This window comes from Salvelinus alpinus, chromosome 25, assembly GCF_045679555.1.
Source record: "Salvelinus alpinus chromosome 25, SLU_Salpinus.1, whole genome shotgun sequence".
Taxonomy (NCBI): domain Eukaryota; kingdom Metazoa; phylum Chordata; class Actinopteri; order Salmoniformes; family Salmonidae; genus Salvelinus; species Salvelinus alpinus.
In genome coordinates, this window is record NC_092110.1 from 33,699,188 (window position 1) to 33,717,271 (window position 18,084).

Below are 18,084 nucleotides of genomic sequence, written 5' to 3' on the forward strand. Positions count from 1 at the left end.
GCTGACTGACTGAAGAAATGGTCAAGCTGAGAATTTATTAAATAGCTTCATTCTGTAAAGTTCCCCCTAGTCTCTTCCTACAGCCGCTGTATCTCCAACACAACTCTGGGGGTGGAGCGTAATGAGTCTTGCAAGTGAAACAATTTTCACACCCAACTTGGTGTGAGTTTCTAAAGACACACAGCTTCACACTGTAGTTTCCTTTCTTGTTAGTTAAACCACTGACTGGCCTTCTTCTCACTGTTTAATATTACCACAAAGGAGGGTGTTGGGTGGGCTTCAAGATACTGTGGGAAAGTTCCTAGTCACACATCAGTGTTGTCACCTCAGTGTATCGCTATATCACTCAGAGGTTGGGCCAAGGTGATTATGTTTAGAATAACTCATTTCATCACCTGTTATTGTAATTTCCAATTTATAAAAAGCAATTACTAAATGGTCTCTGTTAGTGCAATTTGTGGATGGTGCTACTGCCACCTTGATAACATTTGTGAGAACACCCATTTGTGTAAAGTGCTGCTAACCACACTTATGGTTGGGACATTTTTGATAACATGCACAAACCTTTTCACAGTTTGAAAGATGTAGTATGCATTCATACTGAAATACTTTCTAGAAAGTGCAGCAAGTACATATTAGTGGTCACAGTGTCTTCCCACAGCTGCTGTGTCTTAACTATTAGTTTGAGGGAAACCAGACTAAGACATGCATGTGGTTATGCTCTAGTCTAGCTAGAATCCTCTCAGAAGCAGATATATAAAAATTACACTACATAAACCTATGTATCTTTTATTTGAGTCTCCCCCAAACCTCAACCCTTCCCAGTTGGCTTTACAGCATTTTATTTTACCAGTAGACCTGTATTTCTTTTGGAACTCAGTCGGGTCTTATTGTTGAGAGTTATTAAAGTAGAATACACAAGGTGTATCTTCTGCTGACAGGCTGCAGAGGGATCTCAAGCATTCATATTATATTATAATTATGCACTATGTAGATATACAGTGGGGCAAAAAAGTATTTAGTCAGCCACCAATTGTGCAAGTTCTCCCATTTAAAAAGATGAGAGAGGCCTGTAATTTTCATCATAGGTACACTTCAACTATGACAGACAAAATTAGAAAAAGAAATCCAGAAAATCACATTGTAGGATTTTTTATGAATTTATTTGCAAATTATGGTGGAAAATAAGTATTTGGTCAATAACAAAAGTGTATCTCAATACTTTGTTATATACCCTTACATTTTCTGTAAGTCTTCACAAGGTTTTCACACACTGTTGCTGGTATTTTGGCCCATTCCTCCATGCAGATCTCCTCTAGAGCAGTGATGTTTTGGGGCTGTTGCTGGGCAACACGGACTTTCAACTCCCTCCAAAGATTTTCTATGGGGTTGAGATCTGGAGACTGGTTAGGCCACTCCAGGACCTTGAAATGCTTCTTACGAAGCCACTCCTTCGTTGCCCGGGCGGTGTGTTTGGGATCATTGTCATGCTGAAAGACCCAGCCACGTTTCATCTTCAATGCCCTTGCTGATGGAAGCAGGTTTTCACTCTCACGATACATGGCCCCATTCATTCTTTCCTTTACAAGGATCAGTCGTCCTGGTCCCTTTGCAGAAAAACAGCCCCAAAGCATGATGTTTCCACCCCCATGCTTCACAGTAGGTATGGTGTTCTTTGGATGCAACTCAGCATTCTTTGTCCTCCAAACACGACGAGTTGAGTTTTTACCAAAAAGTTATATTTTGGTTTCATCTGACCATATGATATTCTCCCAATCTTCTTCTGGATCATCTAAATGCTCTCTAGCAAACTTCAGACGGGCCTGGACATGTACTGGCTTAAGCAGGGGGACACGTCTGGCACTGCAGGATTTGAGTCCCTGGCGGCGTAGTGTGTTACTGACGGTAGGCTTTGTTACTTTGGTCCCAGCTCTCTGCAGGTCATTCACTAGGTCCCCCCGTGTGGTTCTGGGATTTTTGCTCACCGTTCTTGTGATCATTTTGACCCCACGGGGTGAGATCTTGCGTGGAGCCCCAGATCGAGGGAGATTATCAGTGGTCTTGTATGTCTTCCATTTCCTAATAATTGCTCCCACAGTTGATTTATTCAAACCAAGCTGCTTACCTATTGCAGATTCAGTCTTCCCAGCCTGGTGCAGGTCTACAATTTTGTTTCTGGTGTCCTTTGACATCTCTTTGGTCTTGGCCATAGTGGAGTTTGGAGTGTGACTGTTTGAGGTTGTGGACAGGTGTCTTTTATACTGATAACAAGTTCAAACAGGTGCCATTAATACAGGTAACGAGTGGAGGACAGAGGAGCCTCTTAAAGAAGAAGTTACAGGTCTGTGAAAGCCAGAAATCTTGCTTGTTTGTAGGTGACCAAATACTTATTTTCCACCATAATTTGCAAATAAATTCAATCTACACACAATACCCCATAATGACAAAGAAAAAAATGGTTTTAGGAAATTTTTGCATATTTATACAAACAATGAAATATGACATTTACATAAATATTCGGACTCTTTGCTCAGTACTTTGTTGAAGCACCTTTGGCAGTGATTACAGCCTTGCGTATTCTTGGGTATGATGCAACAAGCTTGGCACACCTATTTGGGGAGTTTCTCCCAGTCTTGTCTGCAGATCCACTCAAGATCTGTCCTGTTGAAAGGTGAACCATCACCACTGTCTGAGGTCCTGAGCACTCTGAAGCAGGTTTTCATCAAGGATCTCTCTGTACTTTGCTCCGTTCATCTTTCCCTCGATTCCAGTCCCTGCCGCTGAAAAACATCCCCACAGCATGATGCTGCCACCACCAACGCTTCACCGTAGGGATGGTGCCACGTTTCCTCCAGACGTGACGCTTGACATTCAGGCCAAAGAATTCAATCTTGGCTTCATCAGACCAGAGCATCTTGTTTCTCATGGTCTGAGAGTCTTTAGGTGCCTTTTGGCAAACTCCAAGCGGGCTGGCGTGGCTTTTTCTGAGGAGTGGCTTCCGTCTGGCCACTCTACCATAAAGGCCTGATTGGTGGAGTGCTGCAGAGATGGTTGTCCTTCTGGAAGGTTCTCCAATCTCCACAGAGAAACTCTGTGACCATCTGGTTCTTGGTCACCTCTCAAACTAAGGTCCTTCTCCCCCGATTGCTCAGTTTGGCCAGGCGGACAGCTTTAGGAAGAGTCTTGGTGGTTCCAAACTTCTTCCATTTAATAATGATGGAGGCCACTGTATTCTTGTGGACCTTCAGTGCTGCAGACATTTTTTGGTACACTTCCCCAGATATGTGCCTCGACACAATCCTGTCTCGGAGCTCTACAGACAATTCCTTCGACCTCATGGCTTTGTTTTTGTTCTGACGTGTACTGTCAACTGTGGGACCTTATATAGACAGGTGTGTTTCTTCCCAAATCATGCCCAATCAATTTAATTTACTACAGGTGTAGAGACATCTCAAGGATGATCAATGGAAACAGGATGCACTGGAGCTCAATTTCTAGTCTCATTGCAAAGGGTCTGAACAAAACCTCTTTCGATTCGTCATTATGGGTTATTGTGCGTAGATTGACGAGGAAAAATATATATTTAATAAATTTTAGAATAAGACTGTAACGTAACAAAATGTGGATAAAGTCAAGGGGTCTGAATACTCTCCGAATGCACTGTTCATGTGTACGTGTATTGTATATGTTTTGTAAGTATTCAATGGAAAACCAAAACTTTTAAGTGAACATAATTATCATTATTTTGGACAGCTTATTGCCGTGGTGCTTTTTTTCCATGCAACCTCACAACATTTGCTGACTGACTGAAGAAATGGTCAAGCTGAGAAATTATTAAATCCCTCCATTCTGTCATATCCCCCCTAGTGTCTTCCCACAGCCGCTGCATCTCCGACACAACTCTGGGGGTGGAGCATCATGAGTTTTGCAAGTGAAACGATGTTACCCCCCAACTTGGTGTGAGCAGTGGCTGAGTTCTATCTCTGATTTAACAGTTATTTAATACAATTGTCTGTGATGTGAGAGAACAAAAGAAAGTGCCTGATCTCCTAACTTGCTATGCCCGACCCCCTACCCAAATAAAAAAAATTGCTTCAGAAATGAATCCAATAATGTGTACACTGCCGTCTTGTATTTTTCAAATCTTCTCTCATCGATTGAGACACATTACCTGGTGTTACAATCTGTAGCTAGAGAAAATAGTGTGGTGATTGGTCACATTACAAGCCCTTGCATAATATGTTGAATCGTGGAATCCTGGAGGGACTGATCTTTACTTTCACTTAGATTATAATACACTGTACTTTGTAATCCAAGTAGGGAAATTTGATTAGCTGAGACATAAAACAAACATACCATATTAACAATTTCAATAATGATCGTCATTGTCCACATAAGGGATACACATGGTTTACTGTTTATTTGAGGAATATAGTGGCATATCTTAGCTTTACATTGCATTCCTATCCAACTGGTTTAGGACTAGGAAGATTTTTTTTTAAAGTAATGTAATTGAAATATTACTGAAAGCATTATTTAAACTTTTCTGACCTTGTTAATTTCTCAATAAAACCCCTTGTGTTAATTAATACAATCATCCTCAGCGGTGTGTAATTTGTCGGTATCATTGGAATGGCTTGCAACGAGGAATGTGGTGTGATTTCTTAATTAAAGCCCCTAGAGTCGATGTCGGGAAAACAGCATTTTAAAGGAAGACTCAATGATTGACGTAGATTCACAAAGTTAACAGCATAGTGGGTAAATTTCCGCAACAACTAAGAGCGTTGAATCGCGATGCTAAACTTCTCTGCTGTTTTTGTTCCGTGGCTACCACGTTCTAAATAGTCTGTCCTCGGTTGCAACACTCACTACCGAGTTCCAAACTGCCTCTGGAAACAACGTCAACACAATAACTGTTCATTGGGAGCTTCATGAAATAGGTTTCCATGGCCAGCAGCCACACACAAACCTAAGATCACCATGCGCAGTGCCAAGCCTCGGCTGGAGTGGTGTAAAGCTCGCTGCCATTGGACTCTGGAGAAGTGTAAACGTGTTCTCTGGACACGAACACTAATATAACATGTGTTTTGTCGCTGATGTTATCCTGAGTGTTCCTATATCTCTCAGATGCATTTCAGACACTTCAAAACATACTTACTTTTGCCATGCATTTTTGTGTTATACAATGGGTTTCTGTAGCAGTAAGGGAAAATGTAATGCTTCATCAAATAATTGTTAAAATACAAATTAAAATAGCTGAATGGTCCATGTTATTACTATCTTAACTATTTATCTTAGCTTAGGAGATATATCCCTAAGTGTATCACTTCTAAGCTAGCTGAACAAGTTTTGATCAATATGTCAATGTGTAGTATTCTGTTGGAAACACACACTGAGTGTACAAAACATTATTGAGAACACCTGCTCTTTCCATGACATACAGTACATGGCATAATCTGTAATTGACGAATTAAAATGAAATAAAAATGAAGATCAGACAGTGGAGAGATGGAAAAAGGTGATTATGAAGATTGCTCCTCATCGGTATGTACTGTAGGTCTAAACAGTAACATCCTGTTGACTTGTAAGGGTTGTGTCTTGTGGTTAATGTGAGTTGTACTATCAATAGAATGAACTGTAGGTGGGGTTATACAGGGTGCTGTGGATAGAGGGGCCTCTATATATAAAGGGGCTTGTCTGATTCCTAAGTCACTTTACCAAAACCCAACACAACTTTTACTCTTCACATCTCTACCACCACAAATCATGAAGACATCTCTGGTCCTCCTTGCCCTCAGTCTGCTGGCTTCTTCAGGTGAGATTTTATTTAACTCAAGTACTAACTACTGTACATGCAGCATATACATTGGGTCAGGGTGCAAGGGGAACTGTGGGTAGGGGGCCTAAATCAACTCCAAGTTCACCTTTGGTTTTAGTACAATACAAGTTAAGTACCCATCACGTGAGTGACTGTATAATTTTTTCTTCACAGTTTGGGAAATCCATGGGCATCTCCAAGAGGATGACCAGGAAGCACACCCGGAAAAGTGCATGGTAATAGTATGCTATGGTCAAAACGTTATGAACTAGCAGAAAGTTGCAGACAGTTCTGCAACTTCCTATTGGAATACTCAACCTGATACTGTGTAACAGAACTTAACCATAGACATAAATGTAACTAAAAACATACATGGACTGAAGAAACTATTGTCCAACCTGACTTTCACTCTCACATTACATATTCAAATGTACTTACACCATAACACTGAATACATCACACCATAATTTTATTATTAATAATACTTTTTGGGGGAGGGCTTATATTTTGTATTATTTCACAAGTTTGTAATGTAAATGTATTTTTTTGCATATCCCAACTCCCCCTGAGACACCCACATGGAGTGGGGTCACGGTCAGGGTCACCATTGTAGAGAACCCCTGAAGCAATTAGAGTTAAGGGCCTTGCTCAACTGCAGCGCGACAGATTATTATACTTTTTTTCTGCCGTGTCCTTTCTTGTCTGTTTGTGCTTTCCAAAGGAGAACAAGCTATTGGGAACCTGCTGGGTGTGTCAGTGGGCACTGAACAAAGTGAAGGAATCCATCTCCACTTCCTCTCGCCAGGTAGCTACCATAGCATTACAATTCATAAGTGGCCCTTCAATAAATTGTACTATTTACTGTGATATTTCTCTGAAAATGTCAACTGTTGTTGATGATGATTTCTTGTCAACAGGAGGAGCTAAAGCGGAAGCTATTGTCTGTTTGCGATAATGTTGGCTTCCTAAAATCTATGTGTAAAGGCCTGGTGAAAAAACACTTGCCGGTGCTGATTGAGGAGCTTAGCACAAGCGATGATGTGAGGACCATCTGTGTTAACATTAAGGCCTGCAGGTGAGTACAAGAAACCGTTCAACATACTCTTTAGTCACTGTTCAGACAACTTTCGGGCTCCTGAGTGGCACAGCAGTCTAAGGCACTGCATCTCAGTAATAGAGGCATCACTACAGACAACCTGGTTCGATCCCGGGCTGTATCACAACCAGCCGTGATTGGGAGTCCAATAGGGCGGCGGACAATTTGCCCAACATCGTCCGGGGTAGGCCGTCATTGTAAAATAAGAATTTGTTCTTAACTGACTTGCCTAGTTAAATAAAGGCTAAATAAAATATTGAACTAACGGTATAGCCATGATCACTGCTTAATAATTTAAACACTATTGAGTAGAATGTATTCATTAATATGAAAATATGGGTTTATGTCTTCTGATTTCCACTCATGTTGTCTTTTTGTGCATCTTTAGACCAAAGGAAGTTTTGGACCTGAGCTACTGACCAAGCAGCCAGTATCCAGATTCCAAAGTGAGAAGATGGATGTTCAGGTGTCAAGACAATGCTATGCTGCCAGCCTCTTGCTCTTTCTTTTTCAAACTAGTCACAACACAAGCATATAAATGGATGATGAAGTTATTGGAATGATTATGTTCTGAAATAATGTTGTGGGAACATGTATTATAATTAAGCAATAAGTCCAGAGGGAGTGTGGTATTTGGCCAATTTACCATGGCTATGGGCTGTTCTTATGCACCATGCAACGTTATGGTATAATGGCCCTATCCCACAAACCCTCAAGGTGCCTTGATGCTATTATAAACAGGTTACCAACGTAATTAGAACAGTAAGTTAGTCGTTTTGCGTCATACCCGTGGTATATTGTCTCATATACCATGGCTTTCAGACAATCAGCATCCAGGACTCAAATGATCCAGTTTATAATAGTGTATGTGTCTGTCTTAAATTGCAGTACATTTTGTATAATGTACTAATGTAAACCTTTTGCTACTTTAGTCCCATATGTTGAAAAATGTTTATGTTTGTTTGTGTGAACTTTTTGTCCAGGAAAAAAAGAAAGGTCAATTGATAGAGAGTACAACTCCTTCTTTGACACCGCTAACATAACTCTAGAAATGTATCTAATTCGAATTTTTACTGATTAACATATAGTAGAATTTGTTTTATGATAAAGCATTTAATTAACTTGTCTAGGAACTCATGTTGGCAAACTTTTTTGTTTGGAATCTCAGTTTTCTGTAAAGAATCTTGATTGCTTGTTATGTGGCTTAAAGTATCTGTCCAGTGTTTCCAGATTTCTATGAAATATGACTTATAATGAATTACAATATGAGTTTAAAAGTTTTCCTTCCCAAATGTTTAATTAAGTTTGTTAAAAAGCAGCTTTTCTGTGAATGGTGTGGGTGTACACCAACAAGAGAATGGGGTGGGCGTATACCGGTCATTACAAATATTAATGTGAGTATACTGCTGATTGGCCAGCTCATCCTCTTCAGGGAGATGACATCAAGTTCTATGAGGAAATAGCAAGCATTTTTGAAAAGGTCTGTTTATTAAGATAAGTTTGACATGGAGTTTTTTAAGTGTTTTTTTCTCCAATTTATGTTTCTGCTACAAATACGAGTATAGGATAAGTCAACAACAATATTTGGGTAGAAGTTGATCGAATATGAACTTTTGCAAGTGAGATTTTCACTGTACGGTTACTTTAAATGACATCCAGCAATGGCTTTCGTCTGAAACATTTTTATAGAAATATTAATTCTAGAGATACTCCATGTCATCAATTAAATGAAACATGACATTGCTAATACAGTACCATGCCTCTGATGAAAAGCTATTTCACAAATTACGTTGAAGAATAATGTATTTTTACAGTACTCACTTGCAGAGCTTAATTTTAGCTAAAAACTATCCGTAGTTGAAAAGTTATTCTGTCAGCAGCATCAAACTGATAAACTTATTGCACAAACTTTTTTTCACAAAGACTGGAGGAAGTCAATTCGATTACAAATGGTCTCCAGCTGTTGTCTGATATTTCCCTGTGGAGTGGAAACACATTAAATATTGTAAACCAGAAGATTTTATCAAGGCTCATACAATCTTATAACAAGCGTTAAACCTGCAGGCCTGTTTAAATCAAATCAAGTATATTTGTCACATGACCCGAATTCAACATTACAGTGAATTACAGTGAAATTCTTACTTACAGGCCCTAACCAACAGTGCAATTTAACTAAATAATAGGTATTAGGTGAAGAATAGATAAGGAAAGAAATAAAAAACAACAGGAAAAACTACATAACTGTAGCCAGGCTATATACAGGCACCGGTTAGTGGGGCTAATTGAGGTAGTATGTACATGAATGTATATTTTGAGTGACTATGCATTAATGATAAACAGAGAGTAGCAGCAGTGTAAAAGAGGGGTTGGGGGGACACAATGCAAATAGTCCGGGTAGCCATTTGATTACCTGTTCAGGAGTCTTATGACTTGGGGGTAAAAGCTGTTGAGAAGCCTTTTGGTCCTAGACTTGGCGCTCCGGTACCGCTTGCTACGCGGTAGTAGAGAGCACAGTCTATGACTGGGGTGGCTGGGGTATTTGACCATTTTTAGGGCCTTTCTCTGACACAGCCTGGTGTAGAGGTCCTGGATGGCAGGCAGCTTAGCCCCAGTGATGTACTGGGCCGTACGCACTACCCTCTGTAGCGCCTTGCGGTTGTAGGCCGAGCAGTTGCCGTACCAGGCAGTGATGCAACCAGTCAGGATGCTCTCAATGTTGCAGCTGTAGAGCCTTTTGAGGATCTGAGGACACATGCCACACCTTTTTAGTTTCCTGAGGCTTTGTTGTGCCCTCTTCACGACTGTCTTGGTGTGTTTGGACCATTCTAGTTTGTTGGTGATGTGGACACCAAAGAACTTGAAGCTCTCAACCTGCTCCACTACAGCCCCATCGATGAGAATAGGGGCATGCTCGGTCCTCCTTTTCCTGTAGTCCACAATCATCTCCTTAGTCTTGGTTACGTTAAGGGATAGGTTGTTATTCTGTCACCACCCGGCCAGGTCTCTCACCTCCTCCCTGTAGGCTGTCTCATCGTTCTCGGTGATCAGGCCTACCAGTGTTGTGTCGTCTGCAAACGTAATGAGGGTGTTGGAGTCGTGCCTGGCCACGCAGTCATGGGTGAACAGGGAGTACAGGAGGGGACTGAGCACGCACCCCTGAGGGGCCCCTGTGTTGAGGATCAGCGTGGCAGATATGTTGCTACCTACCTTCACCACCTGGGGGCGGCCCCTCAGGAAGTTCAGGATCCAGTTGCAGAGGGAGGTGTTTACTCCCAGGATCCTTAGCTTAGTGATGAGCTTTGAGGGCACTATGGTGTTGAACGCTGAGCTGTAGTCAATGAATGGCATTCTCACGTAGGTGTTCATTTTGTCCAGGTGGGAAAGGGCAGTGTGGAGTGCAATAGAGATTGCATCATCTGTGGATCTGTTTGGGCGGTATGCAAATTGGAGTGGGTCTAGGGTTTCTGGGATAATGGTGTTTATGTGAGCCATTACCAGCCTTTCAAAGCACTTCATGGCTACGGACGTGAGTACTACGGGTCTGTAGTCATTTAGGCAGGTTGCCTTACTGTTCTTGGATGCAGGGACTATGGTGGTCTGCTTGAAACATGTTGGTATTACAGACTCAGTCAGGAACATGTTGAAAATGTCTGTGAAGACACCTGCCAGTTGGTCAGCACATGCCCGGAGCACACGTCCTGGTAATCCATCTGGCCCTTCGGCCTTGTGAATGTTGACCTGTTTAAAGGTCTTACTCACATCGGCTATGGAGAGCGTGATCACACAGTCGTCCGGAACAGCTGATGCTCTCATGCATTCCTCAGTGTTGCTTGCCTCGAAGCGAGCATAGAAGTGATTTAGCTCGTCTGGTAGACTCGTGTCACTGGGCAGCTCGCGGCTGTGATTCCCTTTGTAGTCTGTAATAGTTTGCAAGCCCTGCCACATAAGACGAGCGTCGGAGCTGGTGTAGTACGATTCAATCTTAGTCCTGCATTGACGCTTAGCCTGTTTGATGGTTTGTCGGAGGCCATAGTAGGATTTCTTATAAGCTTCCGGGTTAGAGTCCCGCACCTTGAAAGCGGAAGCTCTACCCTTTAGCTCAATGCGAATGTTGCCTGTAATCCATGGCTTCTGGTTGGGGTATGTACTGTACGTACAGTCACTGTGGGGGCGACGTCCTCAATGCACTTATTGTTAAAGCCAGTGACTGATGTGGTGTACTCGTCAATGCAATCGGAAGAATGCCGGAACATGTTCCAGTCTGTGATAGCAAAACAGTCCTGTAGTTTAGCATCTGCTTCATCTGACCAGTTTTTTATAGACCGAGTCACTGGTGATCCCTGCTTGAATTTTTTCTTGTAAGGAGGATAGAATTGTGGTCAGATTTACCAAATGGAGGGAGAGCTTGGTACGCGTCTCTGTGTGTGGCGTACAGGTGATCTAGAATTGTTTTACCTCTGGTTGCGCATTTAACATGTTGATAGAGATTAGGTAAAACTGATTTAAGTTTCTCAGCATTAAAGTCTCCGGCCACTAGGAGCGCCGCCTCTGGGTGAGCGGTTTCCTGTTTTCTTATTTCCTTATACAGCTGACTGAGTGCAGTCTTAGGGCCAGCATCCGTCTGTGGTGGTAAATAAACAGCCACGAAAAGTATAGATGAAAACTCTCTTGGTAAATAGTGTGGTCTAATTTATTGTCCAATGATTGTACGTTGGCGAGTAATATTGACGGTAACGGCAGCTTTCCCACGCGCCTTCTGCGGATCCTAACGAGGCACCAAACTCTGTGTCCTCTTACCTGCGTCTCTTTCTCTTGCCAATAACGGGGATGTTGGCCTTGTCGGGTGTTAGCAGTATATCCCGTGCATCCTGCTTGTTGAAAAAAATATCTTAGTGTAATCCGAGGTGAGTGATCGCTGTCCTGATATCCAGAAGCTCTTTTTTGCCATAAGATACTGTGGCAAAAGCATTATGTACAAAATAAGTTACAAATAACGTGAAAAAAAACATAATAGCACAATTGGTTAGGCGCCCGTAAAACTGCTGCCATTTCTTCCGGCGCCATTTTACCACACATTTCAACAGCCTTGAGGGCTAACACAGATTGGTTACAAGCCCTGCATCATGTAGGATCCATGTAAAGCAGAGTTATATCAGATGTCATGCTGTTTGTCACCTTAATTGTCTGCGTTTGGGCATCATGTACTCCACCTTCCTCAGGGCCAACTTACATCGCCAGCAGACTCCAGGGAGCGTTGCTTTAACCTGGCTCTCAACCTGTAGCGTTTTAAGCCAGCTGATTGCCAGTTGAGTCATTCCTTTTTGGGGGAAGATTATTATTTTTTAGTATAAATTAGCCATAGTGGTGTCGTTGTAGGAAGGGGTTGTTTTCTTAAATGGAGAATTACAACAAACTAAAAAGGTGGAAAGAGATTTTTTATTTTATTTATAAAGGCACCGCAAACGAGAAATTACCCGGCAGCTTCTGGTTGGTTGAAGCGGAAGAGCGCTAGAGCGACAGCGGGAAAGAAAGAGAAAGTTCCCTGCCTATCTGCCATGAGTTGAACCTCATCTGATGCACAAGTCCAACAACAATGAGATTTACTGATAAGGCTACACACAAAGACACAGATAAAGCATGTGATAATTACCTTGTTTGTGTGGGAGATCGTCTGCTGGGTTATTTCCATTATCTGTCTGATAACTGATAGTGATGTGCACTTCGCCAACGATTCGTTCTTTTTGAATAACTCTTTTACTGACTCAACAGTCATGATTTGTTTTTTCTGAGTTGCTCGTTCATTTTAGTCTTTCGTTTTGACCTGCTAATGCTTAATACCTTCGGCTCAGCTGCTCCAGAGACAGAAATGTGCTCCGACCACCAACTGCCTATCAAATGTGTGCAGAAAAATAGATAATGAGCATAGAGAAGAAAAATGCATGTTTAGAACTGATAATTGATAGCATGACTGCAATTAATTGATTAGTGAATGTTATGATGGACACAACAGCTTTGTAAAACCAAAACAAACCCTGCATCTGCCACAGCGGGAAGTAGGGGTTGCTGAAGCACCCCCTGAAAAATCAGGGGGGAAAAATTAATATATATATACACACACATTAAAAAATACATAAACGCAACAAGCAACAATTTCAAAGATTTAACTTATTTACAGTTAATAGAAGGAAATCAGTCAATTCAAATAAATTCATTAGTCGCTAATCTATGGATTTCAAATGACTGGGCAGGGACGCAGCCTATCACCCACTGGGGAGCCAGGCCCAGCCAATCAGAATATGTTTTCCCCACAAAAGGGCTTTATTACAGACAGAAATACTCCTCAGTTTCATCAGCTGCCCGGGTTATAGAGTCCCCGCAGTTATGTCAGTGGGGCGGATGGGTTTAAGGTCATTAAATATTGGGTGGCTGAAAGCGGGTTGGTGTTGGATGGGTTGAATTCTGAGAAACAATACCTTAAAAAATATTTTTGGCTGCAATTTATGAGGCTTTCCTTTCATTATTTTAGGCTATCTGGTATTACTGCTTAAGCCTACACTTTAGGGCTTAACTGCATGCACGCCAAATAGCCTACACAGACAATAGTCAATAACTTTTTCTGCACGTTCCCAAAATCATTGACGTCAGTCCACAGAGGCAATAAGGACACTGTCGAAGTTTAATTCAATAAGACAAGCTGCAAAAGGAGAGTTGAAAATAAAGTGGAGGGAGGGCCAGAAAAGTAATGTTTGGAAAAGATCTGGAGTGGTATGTTATGTGTGATGATTGTGAGGCGCTATACTAATTCGACAGTAGATATCTCAGATAGGTGGAGTAAGAGGGTTTTATAAATAAGCATGAACCAATGGGTCTTGCGACGGGTATACAGAGATGACCAGTTTACAGTGGAGTATAGAGTGCAGTGATGTGTCCTATAAGGAGCATTGGTGGCAAATCTGATGGCCGAATGGTAAAGAACATCTAGCCGCTCGAGAGAACCCTTACCTGCCAATCTATAAATTATGTCTCGGTAATCTAGCATGGGTAGAATGGCCATCTGGAACAGTACGGTCTGGGCGGCGGAGGTGGAAATCCTAGATGATGTTGGGATCCAGGATGTCATCCACAGGGACGCAACATTGTTCCAAACCTCCTCTGTGTGTCTGAACCACTTGTCTACCGCAGGAGCTTCGGTCTGGCTCAGAGTCCACGGAGCCAGGGCTTGCTGATATCTCAGGAAGCAATGGAAGAGGGTCAGCCCGGTGGAGGTGTGAGGCAGTGAATTCTGGGCGTGCTCCGCCCAGGGAAGGAACCGGGCCCACTCCCCTTGCCAGTCCTGGCAATGGCTCCGAAAGAACTTCCCCAGCTCCTGGTTCATCCTTCCGGTACCCGGAAGTGAGGCTGACCATGACCCCCAGCTTCTCCATGAAGGCTTTCCATACCCGTGACGTGATTTGGGGGCCACGGTCGGAGACGATGTCCTCCGGGAAGGCCATAGTGACGGAAGACCTGCTGGAACAGTCCCTCACAGCGACCTGGAGAGTGGTAGGGAGACCAGAGAGAGGGGTAAAATGGCAGGATTTAGGGAATCTGTCCACAACAACCATAATAGTAGTGAAACCATCAGAAGAGGGGAGATCAGTGACGAAATCAATGGACAGATGAGACCAAGGCCACTGAGGCATGGGAAGGGGAAGGAGTTTCCCTGCTGGAGCATGCCAGGGAGATTTAGTTTGGGCACATAGTTGACGTAGTGGGCGACGTCCTGCACCAAGGTGGGCCACCAGTACTTTAGATTGAATAGTGCTGGTGAAAGCTGGGTGTCCAGCAACGAGAGATGTGTGCGCCCAGGTCAACAGCCGATACCTTATCCCAGTGGGAACGTAGGTGCACTCTGGAGGACAGGTAGCAGGCGCGGGTTCCTTCTCCAGAGCCTGGCGATCTACACTACCGGTCAAAAGTTTATTTTTACTATTTTCTACATTGTAGAATAATAGTAAAGACATCAAAACTATGAAATAATACATGTAGTAACCAAAAAAGTGTTAAACAAATCAAAATATATTTGAGACACCTGTATTTGGAGAGTTTCTCCCATTTGTCTTTTGGTACCCTTCCTCAGATCTGTGCCTTGACACAATCCTGTCTCTGAGCTCTACGGACAATCCCTTTGAACTCATGGCTTGGTTTTTGCTCTGACATGCACTGTCAACCCTGGGACCTTATCTAGAGAGGTGTGTGTGTGGTGGTTAATTTCTTTACAATCAAATGAGGAGAGACAAACCTATCACACAAGTCAGAGTTATAATTTTAAAAATCTTTAAGGGAGAAGGTCAATACAACACAAACATATAAAGTGAATCGATTGAGTGCTCTACGATAATGATGGCTGGTCGACGAATCACCCTCAGCTCAGGTACACCCCCTTCAGTCTACATGACAAACAACAGATGTATGGAATGGGTCACAAGGTTAAGATTTGCATGAAAGATACTTATAATTCACAGCAGACAGTATCTGCTGTAAAAACTGTTCTCATTGTGTAGAAACCAGGGTCTGGCCCCGAGCCATCTCTCCCTGGTACCTTACAGAACAGAAACATTAACTCATGCTCTGGAATGCGGTATCAACCAAAGACATCGTACATCTCCTGTCAGTGTGAAATCTCCCAGAGGCCCACTTTCAGTTCACATATACACAATAGAGTTATAAGAACCCTCTATTATGTTGCATAAAACAACCATTTGATGCAATTGCAGTATTATAACATAATCTTGCAATTTTGCTCTCACGTGACTTTCCAAATCATGTCCATTCAATTGATTTTACCGCAGGTGGACTCTCAAGGATGACGAATGGAAACAGTATGAACTTGAGCTTAATTTCGAGTATCATAGCAAAGGGTCTGAATACTTGTGTAAATAAGGTATTTCTTTGTTATTGTAATACATATGCAAACATTTCTAAAAACCTGTTCACGCTTTGTCATTATGTGGTATTGTGTGTAGATTGATGAGGGGGAAAAACTATTTAATACATTTTAGAATAAAGCTGTCACATAACAAAATGTGGAAAAAGTCAAGGGGCCTGACTCTGGCAGTCATGAATAATGAAATGTCCATTGGGGTGGATGCAGAGTAAAGATTGTTGAGGGGGTAGGGTGGAATGACCATAGGGGGAGCAGCAGCATGACAATTGAGTGAAATAAAAACAAACATTTTAATAAAAAATATGTAATAATATACATATTAACAACTGCAACAGTGATGAATGTCATTGGGGTGGGGCAGAGTAAAGTCTGTTGGGAGTAGCGTGGGGGGGGGGGGGAGCAGCAGGTAAGGTAAGTGAAAGTAGAGGGTGTGGGGGGAGTGCAAAGGGGAGCAGGTAGCTGACTAGTAGTGGCTATTCAGCAGCCTGATGGTCTGAGGGTAGAAACTATTGGCCAGTCTTTCAGTTTTTGCCATGATGCTCCTTTACTGCTCGCGTCTGAGTGATTGAATTGGGGAGAACGGTGCATAGCAGTGGTCCCTGAGGATCTTCTTGGCCTTCCTGTGACACCTGGTGTTGCAGTTGTCCTGTAGGGCAGGGAGTGTTAATCCAATGGCACGTTCGGCTGCACGTATCACCCTCTGAAGAGCCTTGGGGTCTGCGGCGGTAGAGTTGCCGTACCAGGCTGTGATGCAGCCCGACAGTATGCTCTTAATGGTGCTCCTGTAGAACACTGTGAGGGCCCTCGGGGACAGGCTGAATTTCTTCAGCATCCTGAGGTTGAAGAGTCGCTGTCGTGCCTTATTCACTATGACGTCCGTGTGGTTAGACCATTTCAGCTTCTCTGAGATGTGTACGCCGAGGAATTTTAAGTTATTGACCATCTCCACGGAGGCTCCATTGATGAGGGTGGGGCCATGTCCAGACTGATTTCTCCTGAAGTCTACTACCAGCTCCTTTGTTTTGCTAACGTTGAGGGAGAGGTTGTTTACCTGGCACCACCCCGTCAGAGTGCCTACCTCCTCCCTGTAGACTGTCTCGTCGTTGTTGGTGATCAGGCCTACTACTGTCATGTCGTCAGCGAACTTGATGATGGAGTTTGAACTGTGTGAGGCCAAGCAGTCGTGGATATACAGGGAATACAGAATTGGACTGAGGAAGCACCCTCGTGGGGCCCCCGTGTTGGGGATCAGTGTTGAGTATGTAATGTTGCCTACCTTCACCACTTCTGGGCAGCCCATCAGGAAGTCCGTGACCCAGTTGCATAGGGAGGAGTTCAGACCCAGGCTGTGAGCATTGTAATGACCTCAAAGGGCACTATGGTATTGAAGGCCAAGCTGTAGTCGATGAACAGCATCCTCACATACTGTATGCATTCCTTTTGTCCAGGTGGGTAAGGTAGGTGTGCAGTGCAATGGCGATTGCGTGTTCCATGGATCTGTCAGGGCGGTTGGTGAATTGGAGAGGGTCGAGTGTGTCGGGGAGGGAGGAGGGGATATTGTCTTTGACTAGTGAATGACTACTAGTCGGTAGTCATTCATTTCAGTTACTTTCACTTTCTTGTGCACATGGATGATAGTGCACATCTTGAAGCAGGTGGGCATAGAGACCTGAGCTAAGGAGAGATTGAAAATGTCAGAATTCACTCTGAGGGCATGGCTAGAGATGTCGTCTGTGCCGGCAGCCTTGTGAGGGTTAACATGTTTGAATGTCTTGCATACACCGGTAGGGTGTCGTTGGTTACCGTGATGTGGCTGTCTTTCTTTTTGTAATCCGTGATCGTTAGGAGCCCCTGCCACATGTCCGATCTGCTGAATTGCTCCTCCATTTTGTCACTATATTTGTGTTTTGCCATTTTGATCGATCTGCGTAAATCATATTTGTAATGTTTAACCAAACTATTGTCCCTGGTCACCTTGCCGTGTTTATAAGCAGCATCTCCATTTTTCAGTTTTCCTATAAGGCTGCTATCAATCCACGGTTTTTGATTCGGGTACGTCTTGAAAGACACTATCAGTATCCTGTCATCTATGCGTTTCTTTGATGAATCCGGTGACGGAGTCGGCCTGTTCATTGACATTTTCTCCAGAGGCTACCCAGAACTTATTCCAGTCCACTTGATCAAAAGTCTTGGAGCGTGAATTCTGATTGGTCGGACCAACACTGTACAGACCTGACCGCCGGA

The 18,084-nt window shown here is 43.0% G+C and overlaps 1 protein-coding gene across 1 annotated transcript; it reads left to right on the forward strand.

The window, feature by feature from the left end:
* The first annotated feature begins 5,693 nt into the window (after positions 1 to 5,693).
* LOC139553838 (antimicrobial peptide NK-lysin-like) lies at positions 5,694 to 8,194 on the forward strand. The gene is made up of 5 exons (XM_071366570.1): positions 5,694 to 5,815; positions 5,993 to 6,054; positions 6,540 to 6,623; positions 6,736 to 6,893; positions 7,303 to 8,194. The coding sequence occupies exons 1-5, from the start codon at positions 5,767 to 5,769 to the stop codon at positions 7,331 to 7,333; spliced, it is 384 nt and encodes a 127-aa protein (XP_071222671.1). The 5' UTR covers positions 5,694 to 5,766; the 3' UTR covers positions 7,334 to 8,194.
* The last annotated feature ends 9,890 nt before the right edge of the window (positions 8,195 to 18,084 follow it).

Bases quoted from the DNA above. Each gene is read 5' to 3' on its own strand.
- LOC139553838 (XM_071366570.1), top strand. From the start codon at position 5,767: ATGAAGACATCTCTGGTCCTCCTTGCCCTCAGTCTGCTGGCTTCTTCA. The intron at 6,055-6,539 runs GTAATAGTATGC...TGCTTTCCAAAG, and splicing joins CACACCCGGAAAAGTGCATG to GAGAACAAGCTATTGGGAAC. The intron at 6,624-6,735 runs GTAGCTACCATA...TCTTGTCAACAG, and splicing joins TCTCCACTTCCTCTCGCCAG to GAGGAGCTAAAGCGGAAGCT.